At 41.6% G+C, this 24,203-nt stretch overlaps 2 protein-coding genes across 3 annotated transcripts; one reads left to right on the top strand and one right to left on the bottom strand.

Moving 5' to 3' along the window:
* The first annotated feature begins 877 nt into the window (after window positions 1-877).
* Window positions 878-9,993, top strand: LOC308394776 (calnexin-like). Its single transcript, XM_080879289.1, has 15 exons — window positions 878-1,095; window positions 3,303-3,560; window positions 3,666-3,739; window positions 3,962-4,020; window positions 4,848-4,989; window positions 5,071-5,152; window positions 5,295-5,487; window positions 5,628-5,817; window positions 6,191-6,304; window positions 6,395-6,551; window positions 6,818-7,033; window positions 7,147-7,263; window positions 7,355-7,484; window positions 7,578-7,717; window positions 8,655-9,993. The coding sequence occupies exons 2-15, from the start codon at window positions 3,303-3,305 to the stop codon at window positions 8,727-8,729; spliced, it is 1,947 nt and encodes a 648-aa protein (XP_080735415.1). The 5' UTR covers window positions 878-1,095; the 3' UTR covers window positions 8,730-9,993.
* A 1,199-nt stretch (window positions 9,994-11,192) lies between these two features.
* scoca (short coiled-coil protein a) lies at window positions 11,193-18,248 on the bottom strand. 2 transcript variants are annotated; one of them, XM_080879508.1, is made up of 4 exons: window positions 18,009-18,248; window positions 13,686-13,757; window positions 13,487-13,567; window positions 11,193-12,828 (listed from the first exon to the last, which is right to left on the bottom strand). In XM_080879508.1, the coding sequence occupies exons 1-4, from the start codon at window positions 18,070-18,072 to the stop codon at window positions 12,686-12,688; spliced, it is 360 nt and encodes a 119-aa protein (XP_080735634.1). In that variant the 5' UTR covers window positions 18,073-18,248; the 3' UTR covers window positions 11,193-12,685. The 2 variants fall into 2 exon arrangements, with proteins under 2 accessions (XP_080735634.1, XP_080735635.1); XM_080879509.1 differs by lacking the exon at window positions 18,009-18,248 and adding an exon at window positions 15,814-15,948.
* Window positions 18,249-24,203: the final 5,955 nt, after the last annotated feature.

Here is a 24,203-nt window from a genome sequence, read left to right as displayed (position 1 = left end):
TGACTTCTCCCTCTGATGTACTCATTTCTGATCTTGTCCATCCTAGAGGCTCACAATGAAAATTTTAGCATGTTTAACTCCACCTCCAGCTCGGCTTCCTGTCTTTTTATCAGGACCACCTTCACAGCAGGTCTCATACCATCATGAAAGCCTTCACTTTCATTCTTGCTACTGTCTTTCTACCACAAATCATCACTAACACGTGTCTAAATCCCCTCTACCTGCACTTTCTTCTTCATGTGTTGCTTTGGATGGTTGACTCCAGGAATCAAAATACTTTATTCATTCAAGAGGAAATTATGTTATATGTCATATTTAAAATAATCTACCTTCACTAGCTTTGGTTTCTTCTGTCTTCACCATTAGGTCTGCCTCCCTGTTCTAGTCTTGGTTTTTCCGATTTTCATTCTTCTTCACTCCAGAGAATACCTCCACCCTTTCAGACTCTCTTCTAACTCCTCCCTACTCTCAGGTCACAGGTTAATCTGCAAATCATAGTTCATGGAGACTCCTCCTTCACATCATCTGTTAGCTTGACCTTTACCCTGACAGACAAGAAAGAGCCCTGAACTTGTTTATTTTACTTTTTTCTCTAAATTTTGTATTAATAAATGTATTATTTAGAGAAATGTATTTTTCTCTAAATAATGTCATTAAGCTTTTTCATTTGTGTAATTTGTAAGCTATTTTTATTTATATATGTATTCATTTACATTTTTTTTAAATATTCAATATTCAAGATTTGTTTAGTTATGTGTTTAATGCTGAGTGTTCCTTTTCAGTCATTTCATACTTATGAATACCGCTATGCTCTTAATTTCTGCGGTGCCTGAATGCACCCTTTACGCTTCCAGCCACCCTGGTGCGCATGCTCAGTCGCAAAGGAACCTGTCCTCAGCGGCGCACCGTTATCCGGGCCGAGCTGTCATCCACGGTCCATCTCCTCCAGCAGATAACCGTGCTCTCCTCGACTGTATCCTAGTAGTATTCAGCGGGCTCACCCCACATAACTCTTCCCGTGTTTTTGCGTGGAGAAGCAGTTTTCATCGACGGAGTTTTTTTTTCTTTTCTCCGTGATATCCAGAAGGCGCAAAGGTTTGTTTGCGCTCATTCAATCTCTCTCCATCCTCCCTGTGCGACATCACTGCTAATGTAGCCAGCTAACCGTTGCTGTTCATTCATTTCTGCAACCGAAGAATGCGATATTCGGCGGCCTTTTGCTTTCAAATTAATTATTAGCATCTTTTAATTTAAACACCAGTGTGTGTTGAATTACCGGGCTCCTGGTACGAGCCCGTTAGTTTATTTCTGGCTGAGCTTATCTTGTGCTAACGTTTGCCGTTTGTGACTGGCGCGCTAACGTCAGCTAGCCGAGCAGCTCCTGCAGCCAGAGCCGCTCTCTGAAAGAGCCTGGACGTTGCTGTGTTTGGTGGCAGCCATGTTAGCGCCTCTGACCTTTTATTTTTTTAGTTTGTTTTTTTTATTCCTATTGTGTAAACGTGTGTTATGACAATGGTTATAAATGGAAAAATGTCACATTGGCGCTGTTTAGAGTCAACCAGATGCTGATAAGGCATATAGCCCCTGCACACTTCAGCAGGAGGACTGAAGCGTGACTGTGGGGTAAAGATAATGACAGCTGTTGAGTACTAGGTTATGTCCAGTAATAAATCTGTTTGCTAAAGGGGGAGTTACCTGCATAACTGATAGACTGACACCAGGTAAGATATGGTCGATGTGTCCTTGCAGAGTATTAGCATGACAGGCCAAGTTGAGACACCTGAAGCCTAAAACCCCAAACCATAGACAGAATAAAAAATGGGTGTAGCTCCTTGGTTTGAAAAGGGAAGCCAGTGGGGAAGTGGCTTACCTAGTGGTGCTCCAATCCAAATTTTTCCAGTTCCAAGATAAATAACTAGACCTCACATGTCTGCAGATAGGGTTTGATCTAATTGAGCGTTGATCTAATGCCAGTATTTGATTGTGCTGTATTTCTCATTGTGTGAAGGAAACTAGGAATCATTCTCTCGGTGCTAAGGCAACATCAAGCTCAACTTAACTCTGATATACTGACGTTTTAAAATAAACTTAGGAACATTCATACAAGATTTTATAATTTGCTAATAAAAGCTGATAATTTAGTTTAGAAATTGACTCCTTTTATTTCAGTGAGAAGAATAATGCATGACATCAGGCGCAACACAAACAATATATATTTTTTAAAATGTATTGGTAGTTTTCCATTTCCTTTCTGTCTGAGACCTTTTACTGTTCAGCTGAAATTGTGCATCGAGTGTTTCACAACAAGTCACAACAGTGGAACCAGTGGAAACTAATTTATTCTGCTATATTTTCAGTTTACTCGTTTACTCAACGTTCATTAAACATCACACCTTTAACCAGACTAGCGCACTTCAACCAGGCATTAGCATCTCCACATGGCTGTCACAACAGGGGAAGATGAAACCGTGATAAAACAGAATGGTTACACCCCATCAAACTTACCTGATTTTTAAATGTTGAGCTCTCTTTCAAACTGAGCTTCGCTTTCAGTCCAAAGATGCAAACACATGAGCAACAGCACAATGCCTTTAAAGATAAGACAGCTTTTTCATTATGCTGCTCTTTCATCATCTCTCCCTTATGTTCATCACAATCCTTTTGATCCTCCTGCACTCTGTTGTTAGCAAACAGAACAACACCAGTTTGGGAATTAAACTTAATTAGGAATTAAGGGAAAGCATGCCGCTGTGCTGTCTCCAGTGATGCTTTTCATTTCCTGCTGCTCGCAACAAGAGCGAGCGGGTGTGGGCTGATCAATGGGAGGTTATTGAAGCTGATGTTCAGCATGCTAAATCGCCACCGTTTAGATTTCAAATGCGTATTCATACTGTGCATGTGCTGCAAAAAATAAGAAAGATATTAAAAGATGTGTAGTGAAGTAGAGGTGTTGCTCCTAAGGCGTTTCTTCTGGTGGAAAAACACAGCAGAAAATGTGCAGATTTTTTATTTTAAGAGTCATGATCTGAAGATACACGTCCCTGATCTTGTAGGATTGTGTCCTAATGTAACCTCCATGTCTGTAGTTTTTTTTTTTTTTTCCCCTCTAACCCTCACCCACTTGTCTCTCCTCTATTTTTATCCCTGACACGACACACACACTCCCCGTTGTTCTCCATAAATAAAATCCATCTCACTCACACCTGCCTCTTCTTCCCATCCCCCTCCCGCACCCTTTTTTACTCTGGCTCTAACACCATGCACATCCCTTATCTCACACTTCTGTAACCCTCCTGCTACAGATGAAATTGGAAAAAGGCTGGACGTGGCTCCTGCTGCTGCTTCTATCCACCCTGGCTGTGGCAGCTGTGGTGGCCCACGAGAAGCAGTCGGAGGCCGATGTTTCAGACGTCGTCGTTGACGACGACGATGATGACATGGGCTTAGATGAGGAAGAGTTAAAGGTCCTGATGGCGGAGGATGAGAGCGAGCAGGTTAAAGAGACGCACAGCAAGAGCACAGCCAGCGAGAAGGACACTGACTCCAATGTCTCCTTCCAGGTCTGGAGCAGAGCAAAAAATCAGGAAATCTAGTAAAATGAATTGAATCAGAAGATTATTTGATGGCTGCAAAGCCTCTTATTGTATCCTTTATTATATCACCAGGTAACATACAGGACTCCTGTTCCCACTGGAGATGTGTACTTTGCAGAGACATTTGATGATGGTTCACTGGACAGGTATTGTTTAACACACAAACTTCCAAAATACAGCCCAAACTTATTATATGGTCTCCCACAGAGATTTAGCGGATCAAAGAGTGTTTCTCTGTGTGTGTGTGTGTGTGTGTGTGTGTGTGTGTGTGTGTGTGTGTGTGTGTGTGTGTGTGTGTGTGTGTGTGTGTGTGTGTGTGTGTGTGTGTGTGTGTGTGTGTGTGTTTTTCATGATGTTGATCTCCACAGATGGCAGCTGTCAAAAACAGTGAGGGAGGACGCGGATGGTGACATCGCCAAATATGACGGTTTGTTGCTGTTCTCTTCCTCCTATTCAAGATGCGTGTGGGCGTTTTCCTCACATCACGTATTCCTCATGCATGATTCCATTGTTTGAAAGGTCTGAAAATCGTATTTTAAGTTGCATTAAATTCAAAGTAACGCAAGTATATTGAAAGTACTAAACAAAACTATCAATTAAGCCTATAACAATCAAAGCAAACCACGCTTTAAGTCAGGCTCATTGTAACATATGTAAGCGCTCAAATTAGTACCTAAACCAGCCTTTTCTCTCATAGCCAACAGGGGGCGACTTCAGTGGTTCCAAAAGGAAATCCGACTCCTCTGGGTTCTGCGTTTAGTTCTACTTCGATCTTGTCATATCGGCAAAATGGCAAAAATGCTTGATTCTTCACAACAAATTTTCTAACCAATGGGACTGGTTGGCAGTTTTTAAATAACTGACTGAAAATTCGCTCAGTCAGTTATTAAATGTAACTTCTTAAAACCTGCAGAAATTATGCTTTTAAATGATGATGATATTTATAATAGTTGGTCTAACTTGTATAGTATTGGCCACCTTTTCTTTTTGGTGCTAATTGTACTTCATTTGGCAACATAACTGCTGCAGCATGAGGTTACAATACCTGAGCCAGAAACTGGTCCTCTTAAAGCTGTCTGACACACAGTGAGCACCACCACACATCCCAAAAAGTAGGCTTTTATGAAAAACGTTACCATATAACCCACAGGACTAAAAGCTGTGGCAGTAAAAATAAAACTCAGACTTGTTCAAAAGAGAGAATCGTCCATAATAATAAGTGTTACTGTCCATTTACCGTGTCTGTGGCTGCAGGGAAGTGGGCTGTGGAGCAGCTGAAGGAGAACAAGGTTCCAGGAGACCAGGGCCTGGTGCTGAAGTCCCGGGCTAAACACCACGCCATTTCTGCAATGCTGGACAAACCCTTTGTGTTCAAGGATGAACCTCTGGTCATTCAGTGAGTTCACACTTTGTCCCTCGTTATGTAGAGAAGTCGCAACCTGGACCCATTAAACAGTTTTGTTATGTGGCTTCGTAGGTATGAAGTTAATTTCCAAGATGGTATCGACTGTGGTGGAGCATACATCAAACTGCTTTCCGACACTGGCAGTCTCAACCTGGTTTGTATACATGTTTTATAATCCACCATAATTAGCAAAACCTCCAGATTTCTGTGCTGTAATCTGATATTTGTGGTAGAATTGGGTGAATTTCTCTAATCCACCAAATGCTTAAGTATTTTTTTTCTGTTCTGCACTACAGGAGCAGTTCCATGACCGTACACCCTACACCATCATGTTTGGACCGGACAAATGTGGCGAGGACTACAAGCTGCACTTCATCTTCCGCCACAAGAATCCTCTGAACAGAGACATGGAGGAGAAGCACGCAAAGAGAGCCGACGTCGACCTCAAGAAATTCTACACTGACAAGAAGACTCACCTCTACACGCTGCGTATGTAGCTAATTTGAAGACATTTAGCACTCAGTGTTGTTTTGTAGTATGATCTCATTTTGGAGTAAGACTCAGATTTCATCAGATGACATTAAAATCCACTCTACTCTTTTACTTTGGTCACTTCTGTCTGGCATCAGTCCTGAACCCGGACAACAGCTACGAGCTGTTTATCGATCAGTCGAGCGTGAGCCGTGGCAACCTGTTGGAGGACATGGTGCCTCCGGTCAACCCACCCAAAGAGATAGACGACCCAAATGACTCCAAGCCAGACGACTGGGACGAGAGGGCCAAGATTCCCGACCCAGAGGCTGTGAAGCCCGATGACTGGTGACTATAGTCTCCATACTAGTGTACAGAATGACACACAAGTTGAGGCTAGAACTGATGAGCGAAAATGTTCAGTTATTCTCAGTCTGGCTATCTGTCAGAACAACACCATCTACAATTGACAGGCAGAAAACTCTTCCTTGCTCTTATTTTGAAAGTTCAGTTCTGTCCATTTTGTTCATTGGTCTCTGTCTTTGCAGCTAAGCTTGGACAAACTATTTTGTTGTTCTTTAAACCACATCTTTGATATATATTGTGTGTCAACATTAGGAGTACAGCGGAGGTCATCAGATGGGGTCTTTATTGGGTAAAAGAGCTGAAATGTAAAAGCATATTAGCAAATAACAAACCCTGCTGTATGTGTGTAACAAAGGGATGAGGATGCACCTGCAAAGATCGAAGACCCTGATGCACTGAAGCCTGAGGGCTGGTTGGATGATGAGTCGGAGTTTGTCCCTGACCCCAATGCAGAGAAACCAGAAGATTGGTAAACAAACTCTTTCACCGTGGTCTTACAGTCATGCTAACTGGAATGAGGAATGGTTCAGGGTGACAGCTTGTCGCTGTGTTTCCTTAGGGACGAGGAGATGGATGGAGAATGGGAGGCGCCGCAGATCCCTAACCCAGCCTGTGAGACGGCTCCTGGCTGCGGGGTGTGGAAGCGTCCCATGATCAACAATCCTCAGTACAAGGGCAAGTGGAAAGCCCCCCTGGTGGACAATCCTAACTATCAGGTAACTATTGTTCTGTGGTTTTATACACATAACTTAAATTTATGTCACAGTGTCCACCAAGTTGCCCCTGCACGGCTGGTACTTTACGATTTTCATAGTTTTTTAAAATTAATTTATTATTTTTTATCTCTAGACAAAAGCTAAAACCGTGATGTTTGCTAATGTGTATTATTAGTACATCTTATCAGCAAAACAGCATTGGCCAGTATATTTGTATTTGTGGGTCCTTCTGATTGTATCCTCCATGCTTTGTGTTGTCTCCTAAGGGAGTGTGGAAGCCTCGTAAGATCCTTAACCCGGACTATTTTGAGGACCTGCAGCCGTTCAGGATGACACCATTCAAGGCTCTGGGACTGGAGCTGTGGTCCATGACCTCAGATATCTACTTTGACAACTTTATTATCACCTCTCACAAGGAGGTTGCTGACCGCTGGGCGTCTGACAGTTGGGGGCTGAAGAAACTGGTGGCCAGTGCTAACGAGGTCAGGAGCACGTGTGCGGGGTTGCTGTGTGCGTGTGACGTACCACAGAGCTGTCACGTTTCTGTGCAGAAGTTCTCATGGTTTACTCTTTGTCTCTCCCTCCATCTCAACAGCCAGGGATTTTTGCTCAGCTGATGATGGCAGCAGAGGAGCGGCCGTGGCTCTGGGTGATCTACATACTGACAGTAGGCCTGCCTGTGGGACTGCTCGTGCTCTTCTGCTGGCCAAAGGTACTAAGACCCTGCTAAACATTAATTTAGACTTCAGATCATAGGCGCAGCTTCCTGACTTTTGCTGTGATGTCTCGTATTTGCATCCCAGAAATCGGATGATGACTACGTGTACAAAAAGGTGGATCCGCCCAAGGCTGATGTGGAAGAGGAAGAAGAGGAGGAGGAGGAAGAGGAGGAAGACAAAGGAGCTGAAGCTACAGAAGCAGCACCAGCTGCAGGTGACACACATTCACCTACATTTATACTGCACTGTTCTGGATCATATTTTCTCCCCTTACTGTCCTCTTTGTTTTTTTTCCCTAATGCAACAGAAGAAGCCGAGGAGGATGCAGAAGCAGGAGGGGACAATGTAGAGGGTGACGACGATGATGAAGAAGAGGAGGAGGAGGAAGAAGAGGAGGAGGAAGGAGAAGAGGAAAGCAAAGCTCCAGGGAGAACATTAGAAGATGAGGTTGGTGTCATCTGTTCAACAGGGGGAAATGATAAAAAATTAACAGCTGTGCAGTCAGGGAACTTCTCAAGTCTTTGACATATTTTCTTTCTATTTACCACCAGAAGAGGATAAAATGAAACTATCAAGATGTGACTTAAGTTTAGCTTTAATTTAAGGGGTTGAACAGAAACAGTTGCTTAAATTGTGGAGGTATTACAGCCATTAATGCAGTGACTGTTTTGATTTGTCTCACTGTGCTGCTAAAAGCCCAAACTCACTCTCTGTTTACAAGATGACTGAAATGAGATCAAAATATGTTTTTAGAGAAAGTAGATCCAACAGATTTTCCGTAGCTGAACTGGTGGAAGCTTGCCTCTGGATCACTCAGGGTCTCTCAGCCTGTCTCCACGTTTGTTATTGGCACACTCGAGTCTGCTGCTGTCTGGGGCTCTCTTTGCCCTTATAGATATCCTGCAGTAGAGGTGGGCCGGTAGTCCAAAGCATCCCTTAATGAGGGGCTAATGTCCTCGCTCAGAGCGGTGCAAGCAGCAGTAACCCTAAGGGGGCAAAATATGAAAATCCAAACAGCCTCAAACTCCAAACTTCACTTCAGCTGACAGCGATACATCTGACAGGTTTTTTATTTTTTAGCTACACAACGAACAGAGATTTTGATACAGTACACATCACCTGTTTCTTCACCTTTTAACCAAATAAAACTCGACATTGCTGCAGAATTGTAACACAGCCACTAGAATAAAACTTTAATCTTACAGGTCACTTGGGAACTGTCGTTTGCAAGACGGGCTTTATGGTCAAAACTGCCCAATAACTCTCAACCTGACATGTCCCCAACACCTCATAAAGCTTTTAACATTTTAATAACGTGTCAGCTGCACGAGTGCTGTGGTACAGCTCCAGCATCAAAGCTGACGCTTCGCTTTCTGTCTCGCAGATGAAGGATGAAGGAGACGTTGCCGAAGAGAGCCACAAACAAGCAGTGAGAAAGAGGAGGGTACGGAAAGACTGAGGAGGCAAACGTCATGCCCGCTGTCTCCTTTCTGCCCCAACGGGGAAGAGGTGGAAGGGTCATCTCTGCCGCCGCCGCTGCTCCCTCCTCCCTGAGCGGAGCAGCATGCATTTCCTTTAACTGGTAGCCTGCTCTCACCCCACCGGCTGCCCCATCCACTCCTCCTCCTCATCCACCCACCCCCACCACATCCTGTACCATCCCCTCGTCTTGTTTCTCCCTCTTCCCATCTACTCAGATAAGCTCCCCAGAGAGTCTGTGCATTTAGCTGTTTACCCTCCTCCTCCTCCTCCATCCACTTTTCTTCATCCTTCTCTCCTTCTATAAGCCATCGCTGTCGAAACGCCTGTCAGCCCTAAAATGAAAAAGGCCCCGCCTCTCCTCCACCACAGTTCCTGCTCGCCGTGTTTCTTCTGCCATCATATCCTCTCCTCTCGGAGCAGCAGAGAGCGCCTGTGCGTTGTTCGTCCCATTTTTACCGCATATCGTAGGGGCTACTTCTCTCAAGTTAGACTCCATTCTCTCAGTGTCCTTTTTCTTTTTTTAAGAACGTGTTCAAGGACACCGTTTGGCAGATTTTCTAAATGTTCGGGTTTCAAGAGCAGGAGAGGATGCCGGGCTGTGAGGAAGGCTGTGTGAGATGTTACTACAGCTTCAGGACAGACAAATTCGTCTCAGCTTAGGGTTAAAGATTACCTCTTCTAAAAAATAAAAAAAATGATATGTTTAGATTTCAGCTAGTTTGTAATGAGCATTAGTTCCTTTCATCTGTGTTTTATACTAAGTTATAGCATTTAAGAACTGAGGATTAGCACTGGTTACCATATTTATTGTTTTTGGTTGTAATTTCTTTTGCAGTACAGATAAATTTAATATTGCAGTGTTTTAAATGACTCGAGGCAGATTTCCTGAAACTAAAAGCCTCTGACGTGCTTACTTTGAGCCAAGGTCTGAAATCAAAGTGAAACTTCAGCGCTTTGAGCAAAAATAAGTACAGTTCAAGTCTCGGCCATCAGTTGGAAGACAGAACAAAAAGCCGTGAGGACGTGTCTCATTCAGCAGTGCTTTCCCAGAATCTATCCCGGCTAGCCGGAGGTCAGATCTAGTTTGCAGCCTGGGGAAGACGTTGACGCTCGTTTGTTTTCTATTACTGTCTCAAGCTTTTTGTAGTTCACCTTCTCGCCACACACTGGCAGATATCCCTGTTTACATTTGTTTGCAAATTGTACATTGCTCTTGAAAATAAACTTATTTAATAAGAAAACTTATTCTGGGATTTATTCAGACCGGACAAAGATGCACACACCCTCTGTAAACACTTTTATGATGACTTTATGGACTTCAACAGTTTAGAAATGAATGGTCCCCATTAAAGTCAAAAATAATGATAAAGCAGGGTATGCTTTAGAGGAGGCCTCACTCATCATCTCTGGTTTAAAGCTGTCAATGAATATTAGGAATTTGATTATACAATTTGCGTAAATAATTGATTATGGAGACAGGAGCACAGAATGCAAGGCTGGATTTTTCAGACGTGCTGTTGGGGTCGATGGAGTGCTGTGTATACAGTGTGTTAAAGTCAGAACAGCTGATGGGCGGGGGACTAGGTCAAGCTCTCTAAGCTCAAACAAATGCTGATGGTGGACACACTCATTTTGTGGCTTTAATATCCCTGTGGTACTTTTTTTTTTTTTTTTTTTAAATTTAAATGGCAAACCAAAGAAAAATCATACCCCACCAGTTTTAATCACTGGACAGGTTAGAATCCAGCTGGAGGCCTGTGGAAAATGTGGAGTGCAGAGATTTAGAACTTTTAACTGTATTCTTATAAACTTTATAAATTTCATAAACCTAATAGTTGTTCTTGTCTTTCTGTGAAATAACAAAAACATTGTTTTATAAATGCACAACAGTCGAACGAGTATCAGGGTCACTTCAGGAAAAACAATCATTTTGAGAATAAAGTTGAGATTAAAGCCTTCTATAAAATGCCTGTGTAGATGAGTCAGTGAAATTTTACTTCAGAATCTGTTTTAATTACAAGGAAACGATTTCTCTTTTAGAACGCGAACGCAATGCAGCGATAAGGACGTCGAAGAGATGGTGCAGAAAGCTGCATCTGCTCAGACGGGAAAGAGAAAACACAAACTTGGAGTCCCGTCAGTCTGAGCCATGAACTACCTGGGCAATAAACTTTTTCTGTAATTTTATAGATTTATCATATTAAAAAAAAAACACTGAGACATAATGCTGAAGTTGTTCCTTTTTCTTATATTAAGACGTCTCAGGGGTTAAATCTTTAGTTAAGTGTGTGTAGCTCATGATGTCAAATGATTTTTACATCCCTGCTCTACAGTCTGAAAAACACAGCACCAACCAATGGGGGGGTGCCACAGTGGGTATGTCCAGCTTTCATTTACAGACTTCAGGTTGTACAGGTGACCAAAATAACCAGCGAGAGGCTCGATCTCAGGATTTTATTAAAACAGAATTTAAAGGCAAAGGTGCAGAACGTCTACATACAGGATGACACGAGGACGTGTGCAGGCAGGGCACAGGCAGCATGCTGGAAACAAATTAAAATCCTACTGTACAACTGTACAAAATAACATCAATAAATTACACCATGTACAGCACTCACTGCCTCCCTTCGCCTTCCTAATTCCTTACTTTACAAAAAGCACATTACTGTTTAGGATAATTGGGAAAATTCATTTTAAAAGCTAATTAAATCCTCGCTCAAAGTAAATTTCACCTGGCCCCTCCCCTCCACGTCCCTTTTTATCTGAAGAAGACGACAATGTGCACACCCTCCCCCCTCCGAGTACATCAACTCATCTTACGATCAAACCCATCTTGCAGGCCTGGATTAATGGATCGATAACACTCCAGGCCTCTTTGCAGCTTTTTGCTCCTGCAGTTAAAGGGGAAGGCAGGGAACAGATGCAACTTTTAGAGTATTTATCCCGTGGCTTTTGGAATTATTTGGACCAAACACGCACTATTAAGTTCACAGGTCTGCAAAAACACAGAAAATCCGACTTGAGTGATGATAATAAAGACAAAATCTGGTACAGAGTGCAAGTTTACAAGACTTTTAGTATCTGTGCTTTTATTTATATTGCTAACAAGCTTTCAAAGGTATCTGCACATCCTGGATCCACCTACTCTTGATTTAAAAAAGTTCTTGGTAACTTTATACAGTCTGGTTTTCAGTGATTATTGATTTATTGACATCTCAGTAGATATGCTAATCGGCCAAACAAACAAACAAAAAAACATACATAAACAAATATCACTCAAACATGCCAAATACACTCTGCATAATACTGTTCAGCTTGCCAGCTTTTAAGTGGAGGAACACAGTCGTGCTTTACAGAGACAAGGTGACATCCAAGACCTGAACAGATCCAGCTGTCGTACAAAATACTTTACCAAAAATAAATAAATTAAACCAGTGCTGATAATGAGGTTCATGGTCAAAGAGGATCTGTAATATCTGTGGTTTGTTTTGGGGTCGCCTTTAAACAGAACACGTCAAAGGCGGGACATTCGCAGGAAATCAGAACCGGCCTCAAACAGAAACACAGCTTTGTTTTGTTTTGTTTTTACACATATCGGATTGACAGCGAGCATTAGGGACAAACTTGAGGTAAGAAGACCCTCAACCTCTTAATTTACTGTTATTGAGTTAAAGGGGTGACATCTACTTTGTAGTGTTTAGAGGAAGCTGATGAAAAACAGCCCTGGTCCAAATGAAATTATATACACATATTTCTTACATCTATAAGTCCGTTTATGGGGTTATTTGATATTTATTTTGTTAGTTTTGACTCGGGTAAGTGGTTAAAGAAACTCCCATATCTGCTGAGGAAACAAACCCCTCTCCACGTCTCCATGATGGGTTTCCTCTCCCAGCTGCTGGCCCAGGACTCCAGCTTTTTACTGAGGGTAACTCACTTCCTCTTGCTCTTGGTGTCGGTGGTCTGGAAGACGCTCGAGGCCGACATGAGGTTCTCAATGTACTGACCGAGGACCTGGTTCTCAGACTTTAGCTTCAGGTTCTCCTCTTTGACTGCATCGACTCGTGCTGACAGGTCTGGGACAAAAAAGGAAATGGGCAGCTAAAAGGCATACTCTTCCCCATTAGGTCCCCTTTCTTAGCATTTACTGACCCCCTGTACAATTTTTGTCACACAAATTATCACTTAATTATTAGTATTTAGTAGATTCGCATTTATCCATCCATGTTGTAAATGGGCCTGGGTCACTCAGGAAGCTGTCTAAGCAGACATGCCCAGACCCATCTTAAAGCTTTAGATGTAGAAATTTACCAGAATACACACTGAAAGATCAACATGTGACTTATGTAAATTATTTCTGTATTTTTTCCTCTATGAGGATTTTTTTTAAAAACCCAAACCAGTTTTTTACTTATCAAAATCTGCATTTAATGCTTTACAGCTCATGCAGTAAGAAAGAATACGTAAAAGGAGAAAAGGCAGCTGCACAGAGAGAAACGTCCAGCGTGTTAAATCAGAAACATGTGATTTTTGGGGGTTTTATTGAATCTGTTTTAGGGAACAAACGCAGGATGTACATACAAAAAAAGGCCCTCGGATATCAGAGGAAGTTTCCAGATATAAAACCAGAAAATGTGCAGCGTGTTGTATCATTTTAGAGTGTTTCATCCATGAGGTCATTGTTCCCGTCTGGTAAAATTTAATTTGTGTGTTAAGAGGGTTTGTTTTTTTTACCTTCCAGTGTGTGCTGAAGTTCCAAAACCTGATTTATCAACCTCGTCTTCTCCTCAACTTCCACCTGATTCTCCATGTCTCCTGAAATAACAACAATACACGTCAGCATCATTATTATCATATTATTATTATTAGTAGTAGTAGTAGTAGTATTTCTACATAAGCTAACCCTGAGGGAGACTGTTTCACCCACACGTACCATCTATGTCGCAGTTCATGGTGATAAGCTCGTTCTCCTGTTTGGTATACAGGGCTGCAGATCCACCATCCACTGTGAGACAAAGAAAAGCGCCGTTATAGCTGTGAGTTGTAACATGGAGTTTATATTTAAGAGGCACTGTACAATCTCTCTCTCTTTTCATAAACAACAGTAAATATGGTGCCATCAGTGTTTACATTTTCATGTCAGTAGAGTTGGTGTGTCAGGCAGGGTGGCCTACTTACATTACAGAACACGCGGACAAGATTCATATGGGGAGGATATAATGGAAAGTCTATATAAGACAGTGATTTTAATTATTAGCAGAATCACTGAACATTACATTTTAGGTTGATTATTATATGCTCTACAGATGACACACTTCCAGCTGTAATGATTCCCCCTTTTGTTTACTCTCAGTCTTACTGCTGGGCAATATGTCCAAAAACTTGAATTTCATATCAGTGGATATCAGTGATCATTACAATATAAGACAAATTCCCTTCAAGTTTAAAGTCACAGTGCTGAAAAATATTGAAACTGCTTCTGGGTAGTTTTCTATATTGTCATAAATATCATTATCATAAATTTTCTTGAATTACTGTGACATAACTTTGAAGCTCTACTGCTCAGCTCCCTGGCACTTTGTTAGTTCATGTCTCCTGCCAACACGAGCTGAGGTATGAACCAGACCGAGACCTGTTCCATCCTGCAGTGTAAAGCCAGGTTTATTCCAATCCTAAAGCACTGAAACTGGGTTACCACAGTAGATCATCTGTCTCCATCTCTCCCTATCCTTTTGTTTTTGGCCAGTAGTAGCAGAGAATCCACCAGCACCCTGTTGTCCAACAACACGGGAAGCTGCGTTTGTTGATTTGGCCAAGATTTTACACGGGATGTCCTTCCTGTCACAATCCTCCCCATTTATCCAGGCTTGAGACCAACACTAGGAGCACTGGCTTGTGACCGGGTTGCACTCTTGTCAAGTTGCCTTTGTCTTAATAAACCTATTAATTTACTTATTACATAATTATAAAGAGCTCACTCATTTACTGATAGTCTGCAGAGATTAAGTGCCTTAACTGTTACAGTAATTCATGACTAATTCTAGACCAAACAGTGACACAAAAAGGATTTTTCTGAATAAGGATGACAGCATTTTTAACCTTCCTACACACTGAGTATGTACTCAGCTCATCCCTAAAATTATAATGAGTGCACCAGCAGCTGAAATAACAGTTACAGTTATTTTAATGCGGAGAATGCTTTATAAAGACTATCATAAGATATTTATTACTATTATTCTACTGTTATTATAAACTATAGAGAATTTGGGAAATTTTGATTCAAATTAAATGCACTGTATCAGTGATTTAACTGATCAACAAAGTAACTTTGATCGTTTGTGTGAATAGTGTAATTTTGTTTGGCTTGTTTGGATTTGGTAACCGTTACCGTGTCTGAGTGAGTGATGATAGCATGATGGGAGCACACACCGCACCCAGGCTGAGAGTGCTGTGGTCATACTGCATCAATAAAACGCGTGTTAGGAGCCAAATGCTGCTTTGGATAAAGGCGCTCATTAGTTCGCCGGTCTGCCGTCCAATAATCGAATCGATGCTGACACTGAAGCAACGATTAAGCAGCAATGAGCGCCAAAACATAGCATTTAGCTAAAAAACACATACAGATACACAAAGCTCCACCTCCTAGCACATCACGATTCCTACTCGAAGCCACGGCCGAAACATCGGACAAGGTGCTGGAGGCAGTTTTCCCCGACAACACAAGCCAAAACAGCACAAATGTGTCCGATAATGGGCGTAGATAGATTAGCTCCATAAGCTAACTAGCTCAGTGGCCAACCAAGCCAACGATTCTGAAACTTAATTTACTTTCAACACCAAAAACGTTTAAACGCGTCATAAGAAGAAACCAAACAAAACCACCTGGTCTGTCTGATATTTAAATTTTCGCTGACAAATAAAATTTACACCGTGGCACCGAGCGAAGAGCAGCTAACTGCTACAAGCAAATTGTTGGCTAGTTTTAAGTTCAGACAGAAATACGTCCCGAATTTTTATACTTCGAATTTAGGAACACAGCAGATGTAGGAGTATGAACTCACCTAAAGCAACAAAAAAAGTCTTCTCCGATTAGCGGAGTTACCCTTGCAAACAGACACACAGCTGTGATGATGATGACGAGGAGGAGGAGGATGACGATGACGGCTACATCGCTGTGTGTTACCACACCAACCGACAGGGGGAGCAACATACCACATGCATTACGCACCATCGGAGACTTTCTCTAAACTTCCGGTTTCGTGATGTAACAGAAATGTTGGATTTCGTGGGTTTTTATCATATTTTCATTTTTATTAAATATGTTGGAATTAGTTCTATTTTAGACTCGCAAAATACCTTTATGTGGGTTTGCCACAAGGCTACTAATCCACTTTACGGCACCTGCCATTTTGATTTCAGGCATGAAGCCAGCAGCAGCTGAGACTGTGCCCTTAACCAACCCAATCAGCATGCAGTCTAAGTATAATAAAATAAATTAATGAATAAAAAAGAAGACTCGCCCAACCAAAGTGTGGGGTTGTATATGTAGAGCCAGATGTAATATATTTTAGCCGTTTAGCTCTATTCAATAAGTGTTATGTCACGTGAGTCCCCTGAATTATACCCTGTTTCTTAACAATGAGATATGTCAGCTCTGAACACACACACACAAACACACACAGCTTTCCTAACAGATGCTCGTGCTTAGAAACCCCAGCGCGCGCACACACACACACACACACACACACACACACACACACACACACACACACACACACACACACACACACACACATCTATGCACATCTACAGTTTTCTATGTGAATGCATGAATGAAGTGTTATCTGACCTGTGTGAGCATTATTACATGCCTGCATGTCTGTCTGTCTGTGTGTGGCACCCCTGTGGCCTCAGCTCCATATGCTGCTGCTTGTTAGCCAAACCCAAACCCTGTGGGGGCACTGCTGCCTCAGCCAACAGTTGTCTGAGGCCAGTTTACCCTGTATCCATCCTCCTGTGCGTTCCTTTCTGCTCTGTGGAGTGTGTGTGGCTTCCAAGGTCTTTATGAGTAGCATTCTAGGATTATTAGGTAATAGGAAACTGGGTCTTTAGAGGGGATTTGTAAGAGGAAACACAACACAACTAAGGTTTCCAGTTTGCATAATTGAGGGTGTATCTGCTTTCACTGGCAAGTGGGTAAAGACCACACAGACCACAGATTAAATTTAGGAAACCCTGAGATTCTTTGTGTGTCAGAACTGAATGTGAAAAGCAAGGGATGGATCTCACTGTGAAATTGCACACTCAGTGGCTAATGGCTTGTGATTACAAAATTTTCCATAACCAGAAGCTACAGACATCTTATATATTGTCTGTGATTTGACACAGGCAGCTGAGCAGCATCTAACTGGCTAAACTGTGTAACTGAACTGTAAGACAGCTGCTGATGTTGGTACCTTAATAGTAACACATATATTAACAAGACAATAACTGTTCAAATTAATTTAAAGTTTAATTAGTGCATCAACTTCCACAATAAGTGTTCCGGGCATTTCAAAGTCCGGGCTTCATAGCAGGAATTCACAAACCTGTTGATGATTCTGAAGGTGACTGCAGCCATCTTTATTTACAGTCTGTGGCGTCTACTCTTTTCTCTTTGCTTACATGCTGTTCTCGAGCTACTTACTTCAACTCTAAATAAAATATTATAGTTTGAGATTCATGTGTACATAGTGAAGATTAGTAACAATCGGAGAGTGTGAAATCCGAGAAGTAAAAAGGAGCCACACCCCAGCCAGTAATGCCACACACCCATATAAACACTGTGGTATTGTTTCTACCTTATAGCCCTTTGTGCAGTCACATGCTTGTAACATTAAAAACAACGGTCTCTGACCGTTTGCTCCAGGTAAAATAAATAAATAAATAAATAAATAAATAAATAAATAAATAAATAAATAAATAAATAACAATAATAATCAGAACATAACCTCACCTGTAACCCAAAGAGCGCATGCTTTTGAACAATAAGCTGTTTTTTAAAGCAACTTTTTAGTTTTAAAACATAGAGCTGCACACTGGAATCAGTTTAATAGAGGGGGGTTAGCTCCTGTCTTAGTCTTGAGGCGACTATCTGTGTAAAATTGTGACTGACAGACCGACGTTTACAATCTGGTCGACTGGCTGCAGGCTAAAAGCTGTTTGTGCAAATAGAAATAAAGGACAGGTTAGGGCTAAATCTGAAGAAGTGGATTACCTGTATCGTCTGCCAGAGAGATGTTAGTGAACGTCCCATCATCCTCGTCCACTGTGGCCTCCATGGCCTGAGTTTGCTTTTCGTCCTCCACTTTTATTCCTTTCTTTCTTTGATTATCTCACAGAGTCGTGAATGTGTGTTGATCTTTCCGGGTTTTGTTAGTCTCCGTTTCTTCTTTCTGTTTGTCTGTTCTCCCCCTCTGGCTCTGCCTTCTCTCACACACACCTGCTGCCTTGAATTGCTTGCCACGGTTACCTGCTCTACCTGCCTGGCAGCTCCGGTTACGTGGCTGTCGTGGGAATGGGTCACCATGGCGACCATTTGACCAAAACACGAGACAGACTGCTCAAGCAATAAAGCTATCGGGGGTCAAAGTTTAAGCTCCTGTGAAATGGAGTAATGGCGAAGAGGCACATTTAAAGTATCTTCAAATTAGGATCGTGAGCCATGTGAGCACACTGCAGTCCCCAGCTCGGTGACTCGGGACAGTATGCTCCTCAGTTTTTATTTATTCATTCATTTATTTATTTACATGAGGTTTGAATTTGAAGGCTTCAGCTGACTTAAAATGACCGGAGAAATCTTTAACGACAAAGAGCAGTTTCCTCAAATCTGCGGTGCATCCTGCACTCTGGTGGCTGAAGCTTTGCACTGCAGCTCACTATCCACTGTCTGTGGACTAGAACAGGGGGGTCAAACTCATTGTAGTTCTTAGGAGACTTCCTGCGGGCCAGAGCCTGGATGAATTATCCTGTAGGCATTCAAGGCATGTTCCCAGGGGTCCATGTACAGTTAGAGGCCCATCCAGGAAACCGTGAAAAATAACTTGTCTTCTCTTAAATGTTAATCTTAAAACTATATCTTATCAAAACATAAATAAATATGTTCTTGAAATGACAAAAGCGATATAACTGATAGCCTGTATTTTACCTGGCTCTTTCTCCCCAAAACTGCTGAGGCTAGTAGTTTCTCAAAGTCCTCCAGCTAGTAGAAAGAGTACGTCTGAAATGAATGAATCAGAGAAACAAGAACGTCGATCTTTTATTAAAATGGCTATTTTTACTTCAGTTTAACATTCTAACATCTCTGCTCTGAGTAGCCCCTTGAAAACGTATTACCATATAACACTAAAGGGATGTTTTATAAAAACAAATGTTTTAAAAATTATCTGATACCCCTACAAAATATTGTCTCTTATTTAAACTTTTACATGGATGATATTTGAAATAATAAAGATCAAAATGCTTTCTTAAAGATGTCATTCGGATGGATAGCTGACGTTTGCAAATGTTGTAGGAATGCTCGCTGTTAGCTGGGTTATTTGGGTAACAGATTAAAAAGGGTTTGTCTTATGAAAGATTCCTACAGTGGTGTATGTCCTGAAAACATTTTTATTTTTTATCTCAATAATGATAAAGCCTGCTGTGTGGCACAGACCAGCCAAGACATTTGCAGTTCATTCTTAATGGCCAAGGTTCTAATATTTGATTCATCTGTTAGGAACCTTTAAACAGCCGGTTCCTGTGTTTGTGTTTTGCCCTTATACAACCAAGCTTGGTTGTGTGATCATTTCACCCTCTGCTTTGGCAGCGGCCAATGCTCTAATGGTGAGGCTTTACAATGCAGTCCCCAGAAATAATGTTTAATGTCACATCGGTGTCTTTTGTGTGGAATTTATGGTGCAGACACAGGGAACACCATTAATGCAGATACCCACTGCAGCTGCATTAATCCAGTATGAACAATGGTCAGAAACCTAAGGCTCCAGAGCTGCATGTAGCCTCCATCTCTGCTGGCTCCCTGTGGCTTTGAGAAAGAAAAAAAACCCCACATGAATATGAATACTTTTTTTTAACATTCCAGTTTTTATTTATGGTTTCTATAAGTGATTCTTTATGTTCTACAGTTGTATAAATGTGTATCATATGCACCAAATAAAAATAATAGTATGTGAACCAGAGCCAACATCTTTCACCTGGTGCCTTATTAAAGTGGCTGGCATAAATGAATGCACACAAATGTCTAGTCCTGAGCTTTAGACTCCAAATCCCCCCTAAAAATGACAGGAAAACTGAGAATGCAACAGGACCTGGGCACATTTATTTGCCTTTTACTGTTGTGATGGCTGAAGTTACAGCCACTCATATTGGGTAACATCTATCAAACATCACAGCGCTACAACAGACTTATACATAACACTACACATAGTTGTTTTTCCTTTAAATATAGGATTTAATTTACAGGGTAAAAAAGAATTGGTTTTGGTGTAGTGTATTCTAAAATAAGTGTGCACATTTTAGTTTATAGTGTTATGTGTATGATTTAGTCTCCCAGAGTCTGTTGCTCCCAGCCCCTTGAGCTAAGAGGTGGAAAAGGGGTGGAGCAAGCCTATATGGAGACCTGCAAATTGGGTCATACCACAACTCTGGATCATAGGGGGGGGATGGAATTTGTTATGTTGGTTTTAGTGAGTTGTACCCTTTTTGTGTCCTTGTGGGCTGATCAGCTACTATTTAAGTTTTCCCTTTGTCTCATTTCGGTAGGTCCGATTGTTTGAGTTACTAGTATTGGGGCACGCTGGTTTTTGAGTTATGTTCTGTTACCTTGCCCTTATTTATGATTTAGATTTTTGTATAATTTAACCAAGTTTTTTTAACAGGGTAAATAAATAAGGTAACAAACCCTTTTCAGACTTTAACCTGTGCCTGACTTTCCTCAGTCCATCACTACTGATACACTTGATCTGCAGCTGGACTTTAATCAAACTCATATTGAAATTGTCAAGAGCTGTTAAGCTGCTATGTGTTTTAAATATTACCAGACTGGTGTATTTTAAATTTGATTCATATACACAAACACAGCTAGGACCTGCACAGCCTTATAGATACACAGAGACGCTAAACATTCTGATATGAGTATGAATATGTTCTTTTTCTTTTCGTTTGTTTGTTTGCTTCAAATGCAAAGTTATGGAGTCAAAGTTGAAAGTTAAAACTTCCATATTTTAGGCTTTTATTTAATCGAGTCTGTTTTTGTTTCTAAAAGTGTTTTCTGTGTGAATGTTCAGTTTGCACTAAAAAGGACGTTTTTAAAAAAGAACAACAAAAGCGAAACACAACATCAAGGACCTGAAGACCTAAAACTTTCTGAAGTTTGCAATTAGCATTTTGAATAGGAATCACTGATTAACCTGACATTTACCTCTTCAAACTGTGGTAAGAGGCTGGAGCCCACATTAAATGTAATTACTGGGGTCAGAGCACCATCTTGTGGTCAGATCACTCACAGTGCAGCTAAAACGATATTATACATCAGGTGTGCCCAACAGGAAGCCAGGATCTACTCCGGCTCACTGGATGGATTTATAAATGTGAAAAGTGAGGTCATTAATTGTTCCAATTTTCATTGTAATGCTGGTGTGATAATAGCATCTTAAATGTGGAAAGCATTTTTCTCAGTGAGTTGTCTGATTAATAAAGACTGAAATGCTGAGTTTGATTACCAAAACTCAACATGTGAAGCTCCTGTCCCTTTTTGGTGATCTGTAAATTGTGGTGTGCTCTAGTAAACTCAATGCATGTGGAAAAACTAAGAAATATTCTTTACTTTTATTTTTCTAATCTTTCTGTTTGTCTAATGTGATGAGAAACACAGTAGCATGTTGAAATCTGGTGCTAACGAAGGGATTTGAACAGTTAAGCTCAAACAGATGATAATCTGTCTTCTTGACCAACTGAGGGCCGTGGGGTCCTGGAGCCTATTGCAGGATTAACACAGATGTGACAAATGTGTCCCATTTAGACCTCGGGACTCCCGGGCCGTACTAGGCACAGATGTTCTTGTATACTGTGCCGGCCACTTCGTTATGGCACTCGATGTTTGCCCTGCTTGCTGTTGGATTGTCTCAGGGTCATCTTTACACGTTTTGTCTGGTGTGGATCCAGCCTCTACAGATCTTGTGCTGCGAACTTGTTCCTGTGCTGCCATGATTAGTGCCTCTGTGCTGTCTTTCAGTCCACCAGTGTCCGGATTTCTGGATATCAGCTACTTCTTCTATCTGCCGATGGTGCATGCCGTGTAGGGGCCTGTCCTTCCATGATGGTTCCTCTCCTTGCTCCTCTTCGTTCTCAGATGTCTGTTGCTTGAGGAATTTACTGACCACACTATCAGTCTTCCTCACTACTGACTCACCATTTCTTGACCACCTTCATTGCACTTATATATAACATATATATTTAGATAGATAATAGAAAATGTTAGTATTATTAAGTAGAAATAAAACAGTGCGTAGCTTTAGAAAAAAATCAGCCATCCCTGGACCTTGACAGTTGTGTTAAAGGGAAACCTGGAGAGAGGAGCCAAATGCAGGATGATGAAACAGCAAAATGAACAGAAAGCAAAGTTTTTTCATGGTTGAGGAAAGAACCAAAAACTTCACAAAGTCAAGGACTTACACACAAAAGGAATCCACAGAAGAAGCACAAACGCATAAAACGCATGTTCAGTGCAGGTGAAAGGAAGGAAAAAACAAAAGCATGAAGTAAAACCAAAATAAGACACATGATCGTCCTGATCTTTAAAGTAAAACAGGAAATAATCAAAATACAAAATTACCATTACTGTTAAAGATGTGACAGCACTAAGCAAGAGACAGATTACTGAGAAAGCAGGAGAAACTAGATAACAAATGCAGCAGGGACCTTGACAAACACTGATCAGAGGATAAATGTGGGACAAATGAATGTAAATAAAACTGTGAAGTGCCTGAATCATCCACAGGGGATCATCGCTGCCCTGCAGACTCTGAAATGTTTCACCACTGATCGGAGAAACATTTCAGAGGCAGTGCCAGGTTTGGGGTTGAACTCCTGTTCTTGGTGTGCGCAGTTTTTAGTTGCCCCCACAAAGCTGCAAAGAAAGCGACATTTATATGAACATTTTCACAGGAAGGGGAGAGTCGTTAACAGGAAAAAGTTTGGTAATAATCCAAACTTGCCCTTCAGAGTGCTGCCTCATCAGCTCTCTCCGAGGGCAGCTTCTGCTGATTTCAGATCTGTTTTATTATCACTCACAGAGTATAAAGGACGACACTGCCAGCTAAACTTGGCTGGTGACAGTAAAGCTGCTGTTCCTCACAAAACCCTCGATGAATAGTAGAAGGCAGACGCAGCACGACATTTCAAAGTTTACAGGAGGGTGGTAGACGATGTCGAGTGGGATGGTAAGCGGCCGGTGATGGCTTCTAGCACCTGAGACAGTTTGACCCTTACGCAACCTGGAAGTATACGACTTCAAACATGCACGCACGCACGCACGCACGCACACACACACACCACAGCTTGATTCTGGGAACAAATGAAGGCACTGAGGAACAAACCGTATTTGACATTTCTTTAGTCTTAAAATGTATTCACTGTGTTTCTTATCTTTTTCTCCTTTTGTGCACTTAATTATTGTAACGTAGTGCCTCCCAACAACCAGAGCAGTATCTGTGGTGGGATCAGCACCATTTACAACTTTAGCGAGAGAGTAAAGCGTGTGTTCTGTTCTCTCTCTTTCTCTTGTGATAGTCCACAGACCAGATGCCCACTTTGGCACCAACACCCAATCAGTGTTATACCAGGCATGGGTATACACACACACACACACACACACGTACACGCACTCTAACAGAAACACAAGAGGCAGTGAAAGAGCACTCATCCATCTGTCCATCTCCCAGATGATGGTGCAGAGAACACATCAGCATGCTTGTGTCTGCTGCAGCCTCTTCAGCGTTTTGTGTGAGCATGTCTGTGAATGAGCCTATAGCTGTTTTCACCTTTTTTGAGACTGTTTAACAGTCTTTAACCTGCAGCTCTCAAGTACAAAGTCCATACAATGTTAGATTGCGCTGATGTGCAAATAGCCCGGCCTGTCTAAGGGCAAAATGTCAAATAGACATGAAAAAGCAATCTGTTTTTTCATTCACACAAGTTTTCTTCTTTTTTGCTACAGTCAGCAGGACTTTGAATGTATTTCTACATGTTATGTGACCTCTCTGTGAGTGAGGTGGCTCATAGGTGTACATGGTACCGAAGCATTTTTGACTCTTTGTTTTGTCATCTGATCTGAGGATGTTTAGAAGGGAGGAGCAGGACTGTCAGATATTTCCGTTCAATTCAGTTCTATTTATACAGCGCCAAAGCACAACAA

This window comes from Rhamphochromis sp. 'chilingali' (assembly GCF_963969265.1).
Source record: "Rhamphochromis sp. 'chilingali' genome assembly, chromosome: 4".
In the NCBI taxonomy this organism is placed as follows: domain Eukaryota; kingdom Metazoa; phylum Chordata; class Actinopteri; order Cichliformes; family Cichlidae; genus Rhamphochromis; species Rhamphochromis sp. 'chilingali'.
The sequence above is the reverse complement of the archived record's forward strand: the minus strand, read 5'-3'. Positions and strand labels throughout refer to the sequence as shown.